This window comes from Lissotriton helveticus, chromosome 5_1 (genome assembly GCF_964261635.1).
Source record: "Lissotriton helveticus chromosome 5_1, aLisHel1.1, whole genome shotgun sequence".
Taxonomy (NCBI): Eukaryota; Metazoa; Chordata; class Amphibia; order Caudata; family Salamandridae; genus Lissotriton; species Lissotriton helveticus.
This window is the reverse complement of record NC_136065.1, coordinates 65,261,674-65,280,474: the sequence shown is the minus strand read 5'-3', so window position 1 is coordinate 65,280,474 and position 18,801 is coordinate 65,261,674. Positions and strand designations below refer to the sequence as shown.

At 44.9% G+C, this 18,801-nt stretch overlaps 1 protein-coding gene across 1 annotated transcript in view; it reads left to right on the top strand.

Moving 5' to 3' along the window:
• Positions 1-17,079, top strand: part of LOC144754136 (class I histocompatibility antigen, Gogo-OKO alpha chain-like) — a 261,240-nt gene extending 244,161 nt beyond the window's left edge. The window contains exon 6 of the mRNA XM_078641713.1: positions 15,934-17,079. Within this exon, the coding sequence (XP_078497839.1) occupies positions 15,934-15,992 (59 nt within the window). The 3' untranslated portion in view covers positions 15,993-17,079. The remainder of the gene's footprint in view (positions 1-15,933) is intronic.
• The last annotated feature ends 1,722 nt before the right edge of the window (positions 17,080-18,801 follow it).

Here is an 18,801-nt window from a genome sequence, read left to right as displayed (position 1 = left end):
AGAAAACAGTTCAGCCATCCAATTTAAAAGATGAAAGGAACATACGTGATCTTCCAGCACCGGATCCTCTATAACCATCAGAGGACAGCTCGGTGGGTTCTCAAGAAAACTTAGTTCCAAGAAATTTTGCGCTGCCGACAACACATCCCAGGGACCCATTAGTCCATGTGCCACCGCCAAGGCCATAATCCTTTCGTCAGAACAAACCAACTCGTGAGCAATGATAGGACTCATCAGTTGATCAAAATCGACGTCAGAAGATGCTGGTCCGCAGAGACACAAATCAATGGCCCAAAGGAAATCACAGGTCAGACAGCGAAATACAGGCTGGACACAGGTGAAATAGGAGAACCGAAAAGATAATCCAAACGCCGTGCTTAGAGTCGCTAACGGCAGTGTGCCATAGTAATCAAGCATGCGGTTGCGAAACCGCGTCAGTAGTAGCTGTGCGTGGTCTTGCACAGGAAGGGCATCCATATTTAAAAAGGCAGAAAACCACCAATGCGCCAGCCGCTAATGCAAGCAAAAACGGGAACCCTCCAAATAAGGATGAAAAAATAGAATGAAAGAAGGCAGGGACGACTCCAAATATCTTCTCAAAGGAAGTCACGAGACCACCGCTAACAACTTTAAAAAAATGTGCTAGGCCCGTTGTGGAGGATGCGTTAAAGATAGAACGGACCATGGCTCCGAAATGCAAAGGCAAATCAGTGTTTAATAGAGCCTGAACCTCCGTACGGGTGTTAGCAATGTGAAGCACGAAAGTTTCACGGGCCGAGCTCAAGGCCACCTCTTTCTGGGACAATAGAGCTCTTATTCTAGCCATGCCGCTGAATTCTGCTCCCAAGGTCGGTATCTGTGGCCAAATGGAAGACTCCCTATGTTCACGTGTGGGAGGATAAAGAACATTTCTGCAGCAAATAACTCGCTCACTAACTGTTACTATGAAAGCTATACCTTTAATTAAACCACAACAGTTTTCATTATTGAGCATTAAATAACTACCATTCTCTAACAATTTAAACGTGGGGATGATAGCAGGAACTGGCGTGCCCTGTAAAACGCAAGCCATATTCGGTCGGTCCTTGTTACATGAACCGTGTAACTGTATGTGTCTGCACATTAAAGAATGATCCGGCGTCTCAGTACACTCATCCCCTGTTAGATAAACTTCTTGTTCATCCTTGAAACATCTGTATGTGTATGGGAGTGACCAGACCTCATGAAGAAAACCGCTACCTAAGGGTTCAAAATGACCTATTGGCACATATTTCATACAATTTGAAAACTTATATAAAGCAAAAGGCAGCGTTATTAAACCGTGGATAAGCCACGTAGCAGCAGTGGCTTCTGCCACAGAAAAAGGTAAAGATTCCAACCTTTCAATATGTAGCATAGAAAAGGAAGCATCACGCATTGAAAGCAAGCGTTGTTTGTCTGTCAAATTAAACGGTGCAAATAAAGAAGAAACATTCATGTATCCCCAGGGAACTTTACCCATTTTCAGAGTCTGAAGTGTCCATGCAAACTGCATGATTGAACGTAATTGATTTTGACCATGGTATAATACAGATACTTCATCATGCACAATATCAACAACGGACGACACAATATTATCTAATGTGTAAATTCTAGAGGAAAGCACGTTAATGCTATTGTCAACAACTGCAAGCACTTTCTCAAGATTCGCCTGATCAATAGCCCTAAGACGTGAAGCAGCCTCAATCTGTGAGAGTTTCCAAATTTCATTGTAAACCCCATATAACCAACGTTTCGACCTGCCACTAGCTGGGCCCTTAATGAAATCATTCAAATCCACGTCTGCATTCAGTTTGGAAAGGTGATACTTAACTGCAGGTAAAGTTGAATGTTTCAGCCAAGCTTGACACAACTTGCCCACAGAGTAAGAGGTGACAGTATGACTCAAATCAAAACGGGGATCAGATCTAACAGTCTTAAAACCGTCAGTTATATTTAAAAATCTTTTTTGGCAAGAATCAGCACTACGGTGCCAAAGCAGCCAACCCTTGGGATTCATACTGGAAATGTTAAAGGAGGAATTAAGAAGCAGAGCCTGTATATCTCTAATGGACAATTTAGTAAAATTACTCCAATTCTCATATTCCTCCAACTCCGGGAAAGACGGGGTGTTTAACCTTTTAGATGTAGCCAATCCAAAGCATGTGGTCTGGGAAATGGTTTCATTTAAAAACCACATATGATTTGGGATGAGACATGCACGGTGCAAAGCCTCAGTGCCTCGTACCTGCCAGGCCCTTGAGCCCCAAACTGATTTAAGATCTATGGTATCCTTCCATAACTCATACCCCCCAGTAACTAATTGATCTAGGAAGGCCTTCGAATACAACAATTTTGTATTTGTAAGTCGAACCTTGGACAGTGGCTGTTTTTGAAATTTAAAATAAAAGGACTCGGGATTGGACTGATTAAAGTCAGTGAAATAAGTATACTTTTTAAGAAACGTTTCTGAACTCCCTTGTGTAGGTGCTGGGCAATGTTCCCACTGAGTAAAATTAACCGCATCCCTTCGGGAAGATGTCTTGTGTAAGAAGTGATTGCCATAATGTTGGTAACAGAACAATTCACCATAATTAGCAGATTCTAAATATAAATCCTCAGCATCAAAAGCAGCATAGTATTTCAAATCAGAAAACAAACTTTCCACAGCATTAACATCCCAATCATCAGAACGAATGTTTTGTTTCACTACATCCCCCATATTAACTCTCAGTACATTAGGAACATTAACGACTTCCGTTGGACCATGAATCTGAAAACGAACTGCATCCCACGCGATTCCATCCAGAACAGGCCATGCTGTGATGTTAACCAAAGTCAAGTCTCTTTTTAATCTGTGTGTAGAATGTGAAGAGGAAAGTGGGGCCAATGTTCCATTTAAATGAGTAATGCAAGTTCTCTCCTCGACATAGTGTCCATTCATAATCCGAAAAAAATAAAACACAAAACCAAATGACATAAAAAGGTAAACCGAAAAAAGGACCAGCCAAATGTATATCCAAGGAGGTATCAAAAAATGTTTTTTAAACAGGCTAGCATATACTGCAATTTTAGAGGGTTTTTTCGAGGCAAGGGAAGCAGAGTCAAATGAAAATCTGGATTCCGTGGCTAAACGAGCTTGCAGGTCAGGCATGGACAAATCAGTGGGGTATGTATAGTCTGTCTCATCAAGGTTAGTTCCTGGTAAATTATTCAATAATGGACTGGAAACAGCAGGTAATTCGATGGCCACCTCAGGTTCATTATTAGAAGTAGTGGGCATAATTGAATTTCTCACAATGGAAGGACAGGAAACAGCCGGTGTCATGCTAAGAAGAATCGGCCACTCTGTGTATCTTGACATTGTCAATAGAAATAAACCTGTTTTCCTTACGACCTGGAAGTGGTGGTAAAATGACTGTTCTTGTGCCCTTCACTCCAAGCACTGGGACCGGAGCTCGATAGGAGGGACCAAACTCTTTCTTGTTGTCGATCTTCTCTCGAACCAGTTCTCCAACTTGGGGTAGCCAGCCAACTACCGGGATCTGCAACGCATCATCCGATGTGGAGGGCAAATGTTCCTTTGCAAGAGTGTCTCTGGTCTTTTGTAGATTCTGTAAAACAGTGCAATGTTCATCTGCGTCAAAGGAAGTGGCGCGAACCACAGAGTCTAGACCGTCAAGGTCAGGGACGTACATCTTGATGCCAAAGAGCATTTCGTATGGGGTCCGCCCACCCAGAGACCTTCTAGGGAGATTATTAAGAGCACGCTGCATGCCATAGAGGTGAGCCAGCCAGTTTCTGCCAGTGCCTATAACTCGGGCTGTCAAAGATTGCTTTAAATCACGGTTCATTCGTTCAACTACACTATTACCCTCAGGTCTGTAGGGTGACGAAAACTTGACTTGGACCCCCATCGAAGTCATGGCATCCTTATACGCCTTAGAGGCGAAAGCCGGACCCTGATCCGAATGGAAGGTACCACAGGCAAAAATCCCTATAAAGATACGCAAATCTCTAATGACAGTCCGTGAATCAGCGCTGCGATGTGGCCATACCCACACAAAGCGTGTGCATGAGTCAACTGCTACTTAGATGTATTTATACGCAGTATCAGATGAAAATGGACCGCAGTGATCTAAATAAACACAGCCTAGCGGTTTATTAGAAATGTACAACTGAGTCTGAGGCGGACGCGTAGCAGTCGAAGGTTTAATCTGCTGGCATATGTCACAAAGAAGGACATAATCACGCGTCTGTTTGTACAGTCCCCGCCACCAGAAACGTAATTGTAATTGAGTTACAGTGGCCGAGACGCCCGCATGCGCAGACGCCACACCTTCATGAGCCGCTGTTATCAAGTCCGCTCTGCGATCCGAGTTGGGAATCAGCCGTTCCCCAACATCAGGAATTGTCACAAAAGGAACCTTTTCGGGACTTAAGTGGTATTTATACTTCGAAGGGAATCCCGCAGGATGTTTACTTCCCTTCTCAGAGGCAGCAATCGCTGCCAAGATGTCGCTATCAATCTTGGTTTTAGACCTAGTAACTGCTGCAACTAAGTATGTAGATACTGCTGATTTCGCCGCTTCATCAGCAAGCGAGTTGCCAACAGCGTGTACTCCCACGCGCTGATGACCGAGAGTATGAATCACATAAACGAGTGGCAACATAGCCTTAAGCTCTGCCACTCGAACCCAGATCATTTTATGTTTTATTGTGCTACCCTTGGAATCATGAAAATCATTTTGAATCCAAAAGAACAAGTTTTCATTGTAAGACTGGACACAGTAGTAAGAATCACTTACAATTAGAGTAGTAACACTTGGATCTGCGTACTCCAAAGCTAGTAAGAGAGCACGAAGCTCTGCCAATTGTGCGGTGCAATCGCCCAGGGGCAACGTGTGAACCTCCCTGGAAATGAACTCATCATTCAACATTGCACCGACCACAATGGCGCATGCGGAAACGTAGGCATGTTTAGAGCCATGCGCAACCTGCGCCGACCCATCAGTGTAAATGATGCAATGGAAGTCCTCCAAAGGTCGCATCGCCAGAGGAGCAGGATGAACGAATTCATACTGCAAGTACTCCTGCGACCGTAAGGAAGCGTCAAAAATAAACATGACATCCACGGATGACAATGACGCAGCCCACTGAATCCACCGAGGGTGCAAAGCCTTTGAATTTGGTACACTGGCTTTCGTGACTGCCTCTAAATGAGGACAGGGTGTTACCACTAGCATGCGTTTCCCCTGTGACAGAGCTCGTTCTTTTAGAATTGCCATCTGTACAGCAGTTAAAACTTTTTCCACTGTGGGAAACCGCATCTCAGCCGAAGTGTACAAGTGTGACTTGTAAGCGATAGGTACTGTGTCACCTTCATTAAAAGTGAGGTACGTGAAACCCACCGTCCCAGGAATTATTCTTATGACCAGGTTGGTGTGGTTATCACGAGTCAGTAAATATTTAGAAGCGAGCAGATCAGCCTGCAAGGATTGCAAAATGGCTGAATGCTCAGGCAGCCAGCATGATTTAGAGAAAGTTGGTTGTATCAAAGCATACAAAGGCTTGATACGCTGGGCATATTCCGGAATGTAAGTTCTGCTGAAATTCAAAAAGCCCAGTAAGGATTGTAATTTTTTCAGTGTTGTTGGTGCGCGCAATTGTGCGCACTTCTCTAAGAAGTGAGGAGCCAAACCTCTACCTTCATTGTTGAGCTCATAGCCCAAAAACAACACTGTATGTTCAGCAATGTGCGATTTTGCAAAGTTGAATTTGTAACCCATGTCTGCGAAGTTGCAAACAAGAGAATTTACACGACACAGATGCTCCCAAATATCGTCGTCTGTGAGATATATGTCATCCACATACGAAAAAGCATCAGGGTCGAGTGCCTCCAGAATAGAGACAATTCGAGCGGTAAATATACCAGGACTATTCTTGTAGCCCATTGGAAGACGCCGGAATTGCTTTTGGACTCCAGCGCTTGTAAAACTGGTCCATTGGGAGCTAAAGCTGTCCAATCTGTGGGCATAAAAACCATTGGATATGTCAAGCGTTGTCTTGAAACGCTTACGCACGAGACTATCCACTAGGGCAGAGCCGTGGGTATTCTGTACTGCACAGTTACGGCAATGCGAGTTTAAATGCCGGTAATCCAAAACCAAACGATATGATCCGTCAGGTTTGGTCACAGTAAAAAGGGGATTATTCATCGGTGACACACACGTTTCAATAACTCCCTGATATTCCAATTGTTCAAGGATTTCCGCGACGGAAGATTTTGCTTCACGCCGAATGGGATATTGAGGTTGAGGCTGCGGCTGAGACCGCAACGGAATTTCGTGGCAAGGCGACAATTTATCCCAACCACATTGGTTACGGTACAGAGCCGGCGCGAGAGCCCGAGCCCACTCTTCTGCAAAATGCTGCGCATGCTCTTTCGAGACAGTGTTCGCGAAACTGGGTAGGATCACCTCCTCCCCTCGCGGCGCCGCGAGCACAAAAGGTGGGGGCCAGTCAGCCTCCGAAAGTAAAATATCATATGTAGAAGACAGATTCTCCCAAAATACACCTTTAACGGTACGCTGTATGTCACCTTCAATTAACAGGACAATTTCATATAGTCTTTCAGGGGGAGCAAGTCTCGTATCCGCTGTTTCTATCACAACGTAGACATCAGTCGCTGTCACCCTCAGTAGTGGACGCAGCGCCTCTCTGACTATGGTTATCTCCGCCGCGCTGTCCAGCAAGGTCAGAGCCCACGTCAGATTCCGAAGCCGCGTTCTCACTATCTGTGGCATATCGATGCGCTGTTAAGGCTGCGACTTTCTTTTTCGCAAACTGCGGACGCCTAGGCGTAGAATCCTCCTGCTTCACTGCGCCGTCCGTCTGGCGGGACTGGCCACGTCCTTGTTGGCCACCACGTCCACGTCCACCCCCTCCTCCTCCACCGGTCTTCTGGGCCGATGTGTCCTGAAAGGAACGAGGAGAGCGTTGATCAGAACCCTGAAAACGATCAGGCGATTTAATCATCGCGCGGTCGCGCAAATCATAAACTTTTTCGGGTGGCGCAGGAGCTTGTATTGCAGGAAAAGTCCCCTGAGTCTGCGTTGTCTGCTTCCCCTGTGTCTGTTTTTTAGGCCAATTTTGTTTTTTGGACTTGGGCTGGGCATCTGTCACTGCAGATTGTCCCTGTGGTTGTTTTTTCTCCTTCACTGGAAAATATTTCAGACCTCTACTTGTGCGGCCAATCGTTTTATAAGCGGCCACCACAATCTTTGCTAACTGGCGGGGTTTGTCGGCATCGGGCAGAGCAGCCAAAGCATTCGACACCTGAAAGTTAACTGCATCTCCTTTAACATTGGAGAGAATGAGATCACTTACAATCTCAAAAGAACCACACAGGCGCATACCCAATTCAACCGCTGCCTCTGGACCGTGATCATTCTGAACACGTCTAACGATTTCAGGCAGGGCAGTCATAGATGGGGTGCCGAAGCACCTTGTATAAACTGCCGCAAATGTTTTTCCCCAGCTGTCACAGTCAGCAAGTTCAGGAGTAATATCCTTCGGTAGAGTAATCGTCAACATTCTATGTTTATCAGCAGGAGTAGAATTAGGAAAAACCGCCTCCAGTTGATCAAACTTCTCTGCTAGCCAGAATGGGAAGTCATCGTTGTCAACCGGACGCGCACCAAAAACCGAATTTACCATCACTGGATTGAGACGCATTCCGCCTCGTTCCATGGGAGCGGCCGCACCCCCCTGGGGACCACCAGGAAGATGTCGACCGATGTATTGCACTAAAGCACGAATCACGGAAATGGAGACTACATGTAGCCTACGAATTTCTGCCAGGGTACAAGCCCCGTGATTCGGGTGCGGGGTAAAGCCACCCAATGCAGGCCAATTCGTACCTGGAATCGAGAGTGGACCTAACCTCGCACGGGACAAAGAGTGGGGGAGGGCGCCATCAAACCAAACTCGATGCTGCCAATGATCAATAGGTATTTCCAATGCCCTGTATGGCGTATATTCAGCCGGGACATCCGAGGCGGTGTAGGAGTGGTACAAACCAGAATTAGCGTCCACAGCCGGAAACGTAACCCAAGAGTAAAACAACTCGTAAGGAAACGCCGGATCTGCACTTACCACGAAAATCACAGCCATCCCATCTACTGGGACCTGGTACGTCTGAAGATGGTTGCGTACCGCTACGCGACTATGCTGTGCAATAGCCACCGCTGCCGCCATAACAGAATTGGAAACAAGTAAACACAAAGAATACTTTGTAGCACAACTGGGTAGTAACTCAAAGAAACCGTTTAAGTAAGAATCAAGCTTGAATAAAGACCTATTTCAAAAAATAGGTAGGTTTCACCAACACCCCGTTCTCCGGAAACGGACGTGAAGGGGTTAAGGCATGAACGATAAACTACTCGAGTGTCATGATATAAGACCACCGAAACCGTTGGGCGCCATGTTGCAGGGTTTCTGTACTCACACAGAACTGTGCACAGAGGAGTGGAACCTCGGCAAATTAGGATGTCCCAAAACTTACCTTAGCAACCAACTCACCCCTTACCGAGCTAGCTACAGTGTCTCATTGGACATATCAAACACCCAATGTTTAGACAAACCAGAACATGAACTTACAGTACCTCAGGGTACGTGGGACTCATGAACACTCTTTCGTTATATTATCATTACAAACCAGAACATGGAGTAAAGAAGACACATGTGCATTTGAAATGTTTATTTACTAATGCCGTCTTCTCAGGCGCAGTATCTTTGATAATACAAGTATACTTATTATCAGTAGCAAAATTATCAGCATAGTTACTAAGACATAAAAAGCGAATGGTGACAGCATGTTAACATGCTGTAATGAATAAGAGTTAACAACACTTATATCTCACCCTCCCTAACACATATATTATATTATTAGCTAAGAAGGTCTCTTTGGGTTGTTTTAGGGCGGGCCCATACCTTAGTGTCCTAGCATGAAGGAATCACATCAGCATACACCAGCTCTCTCTGCATGTGCACCGCATCAAGTGTGTTAACGATTCTCGTGCAAAGCAATATCAATCCCGCCTCAAGCCCAAGTTGGCAAAGGCTGCACTTGTGTTATGACTATGAAAGCGTGGAGATCAGACCTCATAACAATTCCATATCGTGTTGCTCCTGAAACTTCAGCACTCTCCGTGCAGACAGGGTTTATTAAACAAGACTGATATCAGAGCAATAACATATTATTCTCACATACACCACGGCAAACCACTAGGTTGAAAGCTAAGTCAACAATTAAGGGTCGTGTGCAGAAGTTGCAAGAAAGGAAAAATGGCGTTTAAATCTCAAATGTACCTATGCTAACTTAATATTGCGTTTATATATATATATATATATGTATTAACAAATCAATTTGTATGGTTTTTTTACTTACATTAATTATTTATTATTTTTAAGGTTATTTAAGTATTTTAAGTAAGTTTAATAAGTTAATTATATTCATTATTTCATTAATTTTTAATTAATTTAAAGCATTTTTAAAAATTCGATATTTTGACTAACTATATTTTTTACATCGATATTTTTGTACTTACCTGTTTGGAGATAGGAGGTCGATATTTTGGTATTCTATATTTTTTCCTCGATATTTTTGTAAATCGATATTCTTGACGTCGATATTGTTTCAGTGATCCGTTACGGTGGTAGGGTAGAATCAAAGGAAGGAGACAACTAGGGCCCTTTCCCTGGAGTATCGTGTATATATAGCACATGGCTTTGAAGTATATCCTCTCCTCAATGGGGAGCCAGTGGAGGTTTACCAAGACTAGCCTCGTAGGGGCACATTGGAGAGCGTTCCGCGGCATACGAGCTGCCGCCTTTTGCACCCTCTGGGGCATTTCAATACTCCTCTTCGAGGCACCCAAAGAGAGGACATGGCAATAGTCCAGCCTTGATGCCACGAGGGCCTGGACTGCTGTTCTTTTTGCAGAATCCGGGATGAGCCCCAAAATCTTCCGAATCATTTCCAGGACCCCAAAGCAGGTGCCTGTAAGAGTGGAGATTTGGTCCGTAAAAGATAGAGTGCAATCAAACCACACTCCAAGATGTTTTACTTTATGGTTGGAGTAGGCAGAGGGCCTCACTCATCGCGCCCCCATATCGTGGACCAGATAGATGGTTGTTTCCCCACCACCAGGATGTCAGTTTTATTGGCATTAAGTCTCAAGCCACTGTTTTTCATCCAGTTAGCCAGGTCTATCAAACATAGTTTAAATTCTCCTGCTGCTTGGTGATTATCCTGAGCTAGGGTTAGAATCGATGGCGTGTCATCAGCATAGGACGCTGGGGCCCTCAATTATTACAGTCAATGGACGCGTATATAAATTAAACAGGGTCGGACTCAGGGCTGAGCCTTGAGGCACTCTTCGTTACAGCGACCGGGTGGTGAAAGAGAGCGACTATAGGGTAACCTGGAAGGTACAACCCTCCAAGAAGTCTGCTAACCAGCCCAGTGCCTCCCACTCCTGAATGCTGTGTCTGTCTTGTAGCAGTCAATGGAGAAAGTATCAAAGGCGGCACTCAAGTCAAGCATGACCACTGCAGCCGTCTCTACGTCTGCCACTTGGCGGAGAGATTCCGACGCGAATAGAAGGGCTCATTCTGTACTGAAGGTGGTCTAAACCTTGATTGTGTTTTGTGGAGAAGAGCATTTTCTTCCACAAAATTCATCAGTTGTTGATTGGCGAATTTTTCAGCAATTTCTTCGAAAAAAGGCACTAGAGATATAGGTGTTAGGTTTTCAGGTACAGAGGGATCTAAGGTAGGTTTCTTCAAAAGTGGAATCACCATGGCATGCTTCCATTCCTGGGGAACACGCCCAGAAACAAAGGATAGATTAAGCAGCTTAGTAAGTGCCGGAACAATAGTTTAGGTTTTCAGGTACAGAGGAATCTAAGGTCTTTATGACATTGTCTCAGGGCCGCAAGCTGGGAAGTTTTATGGTGATCTTCATAATCTTTGCGCCATGTGTGTTCCAGCTGCTTACAATATGTCTTCTGTGCCTATAATGCCTCCGTGAACCAAGTGGTCAAAGGTTTCGATTGCATACTAGTGACGACTTTCCTAGGAGCTAAAGCGGGTAGTGGAGACCCCGCGCTCCTCTTCAGTCAGGGAAGCTCCCTCCCAGAATAAAGGACGGGGAAAAGGAAAGTCAATTAAAACAATAACCAAACTGAAATAGTGCGAAAGAAAATCATAAAAGCAATTAAAAGCTGGCGGTGAAAGAGCCGACCTAAGATGGTCGCCCCCGGGACGGGAGCCAGACCCCTCTCTGCTCCTAGTGCACTAGAAGGAAAGTTAACCTCTTGCTTCTGCAGCAATCTAACTCTTTCCTCTGGTACAGTGCCTTTTATTCCATTTCATCATATTCACACACATCCCCTTAGCAGCATTTACTGGCATCCCATTTAATCGCTGTCATGAAAGTAGTTATTGTATCATGAATTTCTGTTAGGAAATTGGCATCCAGCCTCCATGTGCTGACTCTAGTGTGAACTGAGTAGAACCGTGTTCTATCAGTACAGGGGAGGGGTCAGAGAGGTGTCTATTCATTTATTGAGCTATTTTCATCTTCCTGCTAACCTTTACTTGTAAGCCCCTAGTATATGGTATAATATGCACCCAGAGCGTTTAAGTGAAATGCTATTAGTGGACCTGCAGCACTCATTGTTCCACCCACTGAAGTAGCACTGGCAGTTCGGCCTGGCAAAATAAACCTCATGCAAAGCCTAAACCTTCCTTTTTAATACATATAAGACATTTTGGAGGTAGGCCCTAAATTGCCATTGGGATACCTCCATTGGCTACCTATTAGTAAGAGGATTGTTTTTAAAGCTATGCTATGGTGCCATAGGATAATCCATCACAGAGCACGGGCCTATATGTTGGATCTGGCATCCTTGTATGAACCCAACAGACCACTCAGATCCAAAGGAATGGGTCTGCTCAGAACTGCCTGCCCCAAAAAAGCTAGAATGGGAGGTAGATCATTCCGCACTTTAGCGGCTAGGCACTGGAACCTCCTGCCTCTGGATATCAGGCTAGAGATTAATGAGTCCTCTTTTAGAAAGAAGTTGAAAACTTGCCTCTTTACTTTGTGATTGTGCTCTCTCTGTCCCTCTAAATATGCTCTCTCCACAGCGCGGGGACACGCCGGGAGGCGTCACCAGGCGCTTTACAAACTCCTTTAAATTAAAATTAAATAAATACCTTATTACACGTGTTAACTTTTGATTGGGAGAAGATAGGGATATCAGGTTTGGACTCAAATGAATTGAAATATAAATTCCTCGATACTGCTAAAGTCGACTTTTAGATTCCAATTTTGAAAGTGCCACTTTCAGAAAGTTGTATCCCTAAGGAGTTAGGTCCTTATGAGTGATTGAGACTGGACCTTATATTTATATGAAAAACAAAAACTGTCTCAACCACATTAAATTCAGAACGACTTAAATGGATGGAAAAAATATCAATTCATTCCCTTCCAGGCAAATCTTTTATTGCCATTTACTTTATATTTTATCAGCAATTTTTTAGTTATACTAGCAAAAAACAAACACTGTACATTCAATATTCATACATTTTTACAAAAAATCACATAAATTATTAATCAATTAAGACAACATCAAAACATACTACAAAAAATACAGGAAATTTCAAATACAAATGCATACATCGACAACAATAAATGGATATTCAAAATGTGCGTGGAACTTATGCCAAATGAATGGCAAGCAATACAAATCACTGGACTGCTAAGTCCTAGTTGTTGTTACAAATCAAAATTTGTTCCATCCAACACAAAAGCCAACGCGTTTTGAGGCCAGGACGAATGTCCCTGGTCTCTCATCAGGGCTTTGATTCTTTATATCTGAAAGATGTAAAGAAAAAGCTAATTACTGAACTTATACTCAATTGATTGCCTCTCCTAGCTTATCCACGAGTATTGACTAACTGTACATACCGACTTGGGGTCATGTGGCGGGGCGTCGCTTTCCTTGCGAATCTGGGACACCGGGGGCTTTATTTGAAAGGGGGGTACCTGATGACAACAAGAAGGGAATAGCGCGTATAACTAAGACGCCAAAACAGAACATTGTTTGCATAAACTTCCCAAAAGAAAACTGACCTGCGCTGTGCCGTCTCGCGGCCAAACTCTGGGTAAATTGTGACCATGTGCCGGTTCGTCTATGTGAAAAACCAAATTTGGAAATTGTGTCAGTGATAATATGCACGCCAATGTTTGTCTACATTGAAAAAAACGAAAAACGTGCGCCTACCTTTATTTATTTCTTCAATGGCCCGTAAATTTTTCAATGATCGTTGCGCTCACCTAGACCTAGCGGGGTGAAAAGCGCAAAGTGCATGATCAGTTTATAGCCGACTTGGGACAGAATTACTCAAACTAAACGCACAATGGGAGCCGCTTACCATGTGAGTCTGTGCCTTCTCAGAACCCGGTCGAATTAACAGTGATTCAAAGATGGCCGATGGACTGATAGTGATTAGTTATATTAGTTGCCCACCCAGTGCATTCTGGACTTGGTAGTTTTTTTGTCCAAAGAAAAACGGGCTTGTAGTTTGAAGTGCACGTGTTGGAGGTTTTAAAAATGGAACACTGCACAGTCTTATCCGGCAAAAAGGTCAGCGCATAACTTGGATAATAATGCAAAGAAAATTCAAAATGTATATGCGTGGTACCCACGGCCCCAATGGTGTCATGTGTCCAAAAAGATTCTGTGGAAACAGGCGCTTAGACCAAACCAGGTGCCACACGAACTGCGAAGGAACTCATGACAATACCGGTATTACAGGCGTGTAATCTCAGAAAGGTTATTCAATCCAGTCTGAGCACTGTTAAATTTTAAGATTAAATATGCTTCTTTCTGAAGCAAAACACGATCAATGTCTTGAATATTCTTTTTTGAATTGACTACTTGCAGCACGGACCACCTGAAATCATGCTCAGTATGACCCTTTTCTAGGAAGTGTTGGACCATGGGTGCCACCATCACTTTCTTCTTTATTCTAGAGCGATGTTGGCTGATTCGATGGTTGATCTGTTGGTTCGTCTTTCCGACGTAGATTTTAGCACAAGGGCACTGTATCACATATATGACATTTTTTGTGCGACAATTGGAAAATTCGTTGTGCGACCATTTGGTCCCTTGGTGAATAAATTCTTTGCCCTCAATTGTATTGGGACACGCGACACAGTTTCCGCACTTATGGTGCCCCTCAATGGGTTTGAGTTTCCACTGAGCCACCAAATCGCTTCTTAGTTTTGGTAGAGCAATGTCTGCTCGAATCAACTGTTGGCGATACTTCGGTTTTTTTTGTATGCAAAAATGGGCCTGGGGAAAGGACAATCAAGTCCTTCCAAGAGGTGCCAATTTTTGAGTACAGCTTGCCTGAGTTTGTGTGTGTCAGGGCAAAATGTCGTGACGCAGACAAGTCTGTCCAATGGGGGGCGATGTTTGACTTGCAGTAAGCATTCTCGAGGTGTGTATTTTGCTCTCTTGAAGGAATGCTTCAGAAGCTTTTTAGGATAACCCCGTTGGCGCATAGCTAAACAGAAATGTTGTCCATGTTTTTCATAATCGTCCATTTCAGAACAATTACGTCGAATTCGAAGCAGTTGGCCAAAAGGCAAGTTGGCTTTGAGGTTTCTCGGGTGGGCACTGTTGTGATGTAGAATCGTATTCCTATCAGTTACTTTTTTGAAAAGGGATACTTTCAATTGTCCTTGGGGACATGTGACCTCTACATCCAAAAATGTCATGCGGTTAGTGCTTTGCTGAATGGAAAACTGTCTAGAATTAAGCCAGGCGTGGAACAGCATCAACTCGGTCTGGCTCCCCTGTCACAGGAGCCAGACGTCGTCAATGTACCTGTACCACTGTTTGATGTGATCCTTAAAAGGATTGTTCACCTCCACAAATGTTTCCTCGTACTGTGCCATATAGAGGACTGCCATTTCTGGGGCATAAGGACACCCCATGGCAGTCCCCTTGATCTGCATAAAGAAATCACCATTAAAGGTGAAATAGTTCTTTTTGAGTGCTATTGTCGCCAATTCTAGAATGAACGAGGTGGGAACCCGATGAGGTCTTGGTCTCTTATCAAGATAGATTTGCATCACCTCCAGAGCCTCTTCTTGGGGGATCTGGGTATAAAGGGACGTGACGTCCATGGTGATCATTATTTGACATTGTGCATCAAATGGCGTACCTTCCACTTTCAGAAGGAAATCTGTCGTGTCTCTGAGGTAAGATCTTACTTCTCTTATAAACGGTTTTAGAAAGAAATCCACGTACTGTGCAATGGGTTCTAAACAAGAGTCACAGCCCGAAACTATCGGGCGACCCGGTGGGTCATGAAGCCTCTTGTGAAACTTCGGGAGAAGATAAAGGACAGGGGTCCTTGGAAATTTCTTGAGCAAATAGTCATGTTCTTTAGAGCCCAAAAAGCCACTTTGCTTACCAAGTTCCAAGACTTGGGCGATTAATCCCTCAGAAAGTTGGCATTTTCCTGACCCTTGAGGGTCATATGGTGAAATATCTTTAACAAATCGAAATAATCCCAAAGGAATGTTTTGTTGTGTATGAAAGAAAGGATCTGTTTCTTTGCTCAGATACTGCAGCTGTGTAAAGATGCCTCTGTTAAAGGTGTTACTCTCAGCATCCACAATGGGATCTACACAGAGTAGAACTCAAAGACACTGTTTTTCTGTGATGTTCAATATATTCTCTTTGGTTCTGCACTGTTATTTATAATCTGTGGCTGAGAATGGGGCTCTTTCTCCAGAAATGTCTGATCCTCTGTCTTATTTGTTTACAGGTCCAAGACCTGAGGTGGGAGACGTCCATCTGCCCCTTCAACAAGGACAGAACATCTGAGGAGAAGAGGGATCCAACTCTGGCTCCAGCAGCCTCCGCCCCAGCAGAGGAGGGAGTAGCAGCCTGCTCGTTGGTGCTCCAGAGATCTACCCTTGGTCGCTCCATTCCGGCTTCCACGGGAGCTTCAGTTTTCTTGTTACTAATTAAGTCCTTGGATATAAAATGGTGGATGGGAGATTGCAATTAAAACTTCGCAGGTTCTTTGAACAGGGGACATTTCATTTTTCAAATATTTTTATTCTCATATACACTGAATTTGGAAGTGTCGTTTATTTGTATTTAGTGCGAACGCTGGTGCGTAAAAGGTCCTTTAGCTGGCCGACACCACATCGACGCTGGTGGCATTTGTGCCGCGGGATTCCAGTGTTTCTGCCCTGAATTTAAAGATCGGTTCTAAAAAGGAGGAACATTATTTATCATTCACAGGAACAAGTTATAAATTGAAGCTGGCACTGAGAGGAGACTGAGAAAAAAGCTATTAGTGTTATTATGTCTGAAGGGTGGAAAATGTCAGACCTGTGCATCTGTGCGCAGTGGAGAGACTGGATTATACAGCTAGGTGCAGAGTGCACAGTGTACAGAGCGCACAGTGTCAGAGCTGTACCTTTGTGTGCAGTGGAAAGAAGCAACATTGTGCACCTACATGCAGAGTGTATAATGTCCGAATCATACCTCTGTGTACAGAATGGATAGTGTTAGAGCTGTGCCTCTGTGTACAATGGATAGTTGCAGCATTGTACAGCTACGTGCGGAGTAAGTTATGTCTGGATCGTCGCTATGTGTACAGAATGGATAGTGTTAGACCTGTACTTCTGTGCGCCCAGTGGAAGAAGGTGGATCGTACGTATGCATGTAGACTCTTCAATGTGGGAGCCGTACATACGTATACTGAGGGGACAGTGTCAAAGCCATACAACCGTGTGAAGAGTGGATAGTGCCGGGATCCGTCCATGAGCGGATGATATTAAATATAGGAGAACAGTACAGGACAACATTGACGTGGGAGTGTTATAATGAGTCCACTCTTCTTTACCTGTGGGTGTATTTGAGGCAAATAAAGATCATACAGACACTGTATGTTTTGTTATCTTGGTGTGATTTGCAATTTTCCCCTCCATCTATAATAAACATCATAACATTGCCCGGCTGAGGAAGAACTGCCAGAGCTGCTTTCTCCTCTAAATTGATTGCATGTACTTTAGGTACACTCCAGATTGGATTCTGGGGTACCCTTATAAGTCACTAGTGTATGGATACCACAGAGGCCTTCCAGGGGCTGCAGCATGTATTATGCCACCCCTGGGAGACTATTCAAAATGGCACAACAGGTCTGCTACTGCAGCCTGTGTAAGGTGGTGCATGCACCCCTTACTTAGATATAGGTTCACTATATCTATCCATATGACTGCACATATAAACCTATCAGTTACCACTATGGCAGGCCTTATCAATCCTGAAGGCAGGGTGCAGGGTATTATGTGAAAGGGTGCCCAAGCATGAGCTGAGCCCCTCTGCAGCCTTCGGAACCTATTCTCCGGGGTTGTTTGTGATGCAGCAAACCATATACTCTAAAGTGCATTATAACCTTTCAGTAAATGCTGACTTTAAAACGGCTGCATGGAAATATGTTGCGTTTGGTGTCAAACACCTTGTAATCATACCTGCCCGCCAGTAACTGGCGATGGAGGTATGATTCCCCCCTCCTAAAGGGACATATGCGACACACCCGGTACCAGCTTTCTTGACCTGGGCATCACAGAATGGATGCTGCCACCAGAACAGGAGGGTGTCCCTGCAGTTGCGGGCCTGCGTCCGTGTTCTATCGCCCCAAGCAGGGAAGTCCATCACGGTGGTGATTGGTCTACCCTGCGTTTTGGCTGGAAGGGGGTTGTGTTGGACTTGGCCCTTCTGGCAGGTTCACCCCTAAACTTTTTGCTCACTTTCACTGTGTCCCAGTGGAAAGTGTGTGCGCACTTTGAGTGCATGTGGTGAGATAGGCCTGCCCTCCCATAGGAATGCATGGGGAATGTATGTGTCCCTGGTAGTTCCTGATGCGTGGGGTGTACAGGCTCGAGTCTGGTATGTGCGGACTCGTGTGGTTGAATGCTGCGAAATGATGTATGAAGCATGAATGTGTCTAGTGTGGAAGTGCCACTTCTAGACATGGCTATGTGTGTGCTGTGAAGGTGCTGGCGTGTGATTGGCTGGAGCTGGCTGGGATGCCAGGCTCCAGGATGTCTGGATGGGTCTGCCCAGTGGTGAGTGCTGAGATCAGCATGCTGATGTGAGGGGAGGGCTGCACCTGGTTCCCCACACAATGCTGGCTCCGTCCCCTGTCGTGCGTCTAACGACCCTAGCCTCCCTAGTGAATGAAAGGGGTGGTTGAGCAATCTAGGGTGCTCCAAAACCAGCTGCGACTGGTTTCTGCCCACCCTGAACCTACAGACAAAGGTTTTCATAGTATAAAAATGGGGCTGTGTCCCCACAGAGTTGTTCTTTTCCTGATCCTACTTGAGGGGGGCTGCTGCTGGTGCCAGGAGGAACGGCCACTTGGGACTGCCTTCCTGCCTGGAGGGCCCAGTGAGCTGGCCCCTGGCCCAGCCTTGCCCCCCCCTTTGCCTTGCTCTGCAGAGGGACCTTTTCATGGACTTGTACTGTCCTATAGCGCTGGGAGCGCTGTAGTTATCTTTTCATAGCGATGGGAGCGCTTTATTTGCTTTGCTTGCGCTAGGAGCGCTTTATTTTGTGTTCTAGCGCATGGGAGCGCTTTATTGGTGAAGGCCGGTGCCCATCCGGCATTGTCCGCGTC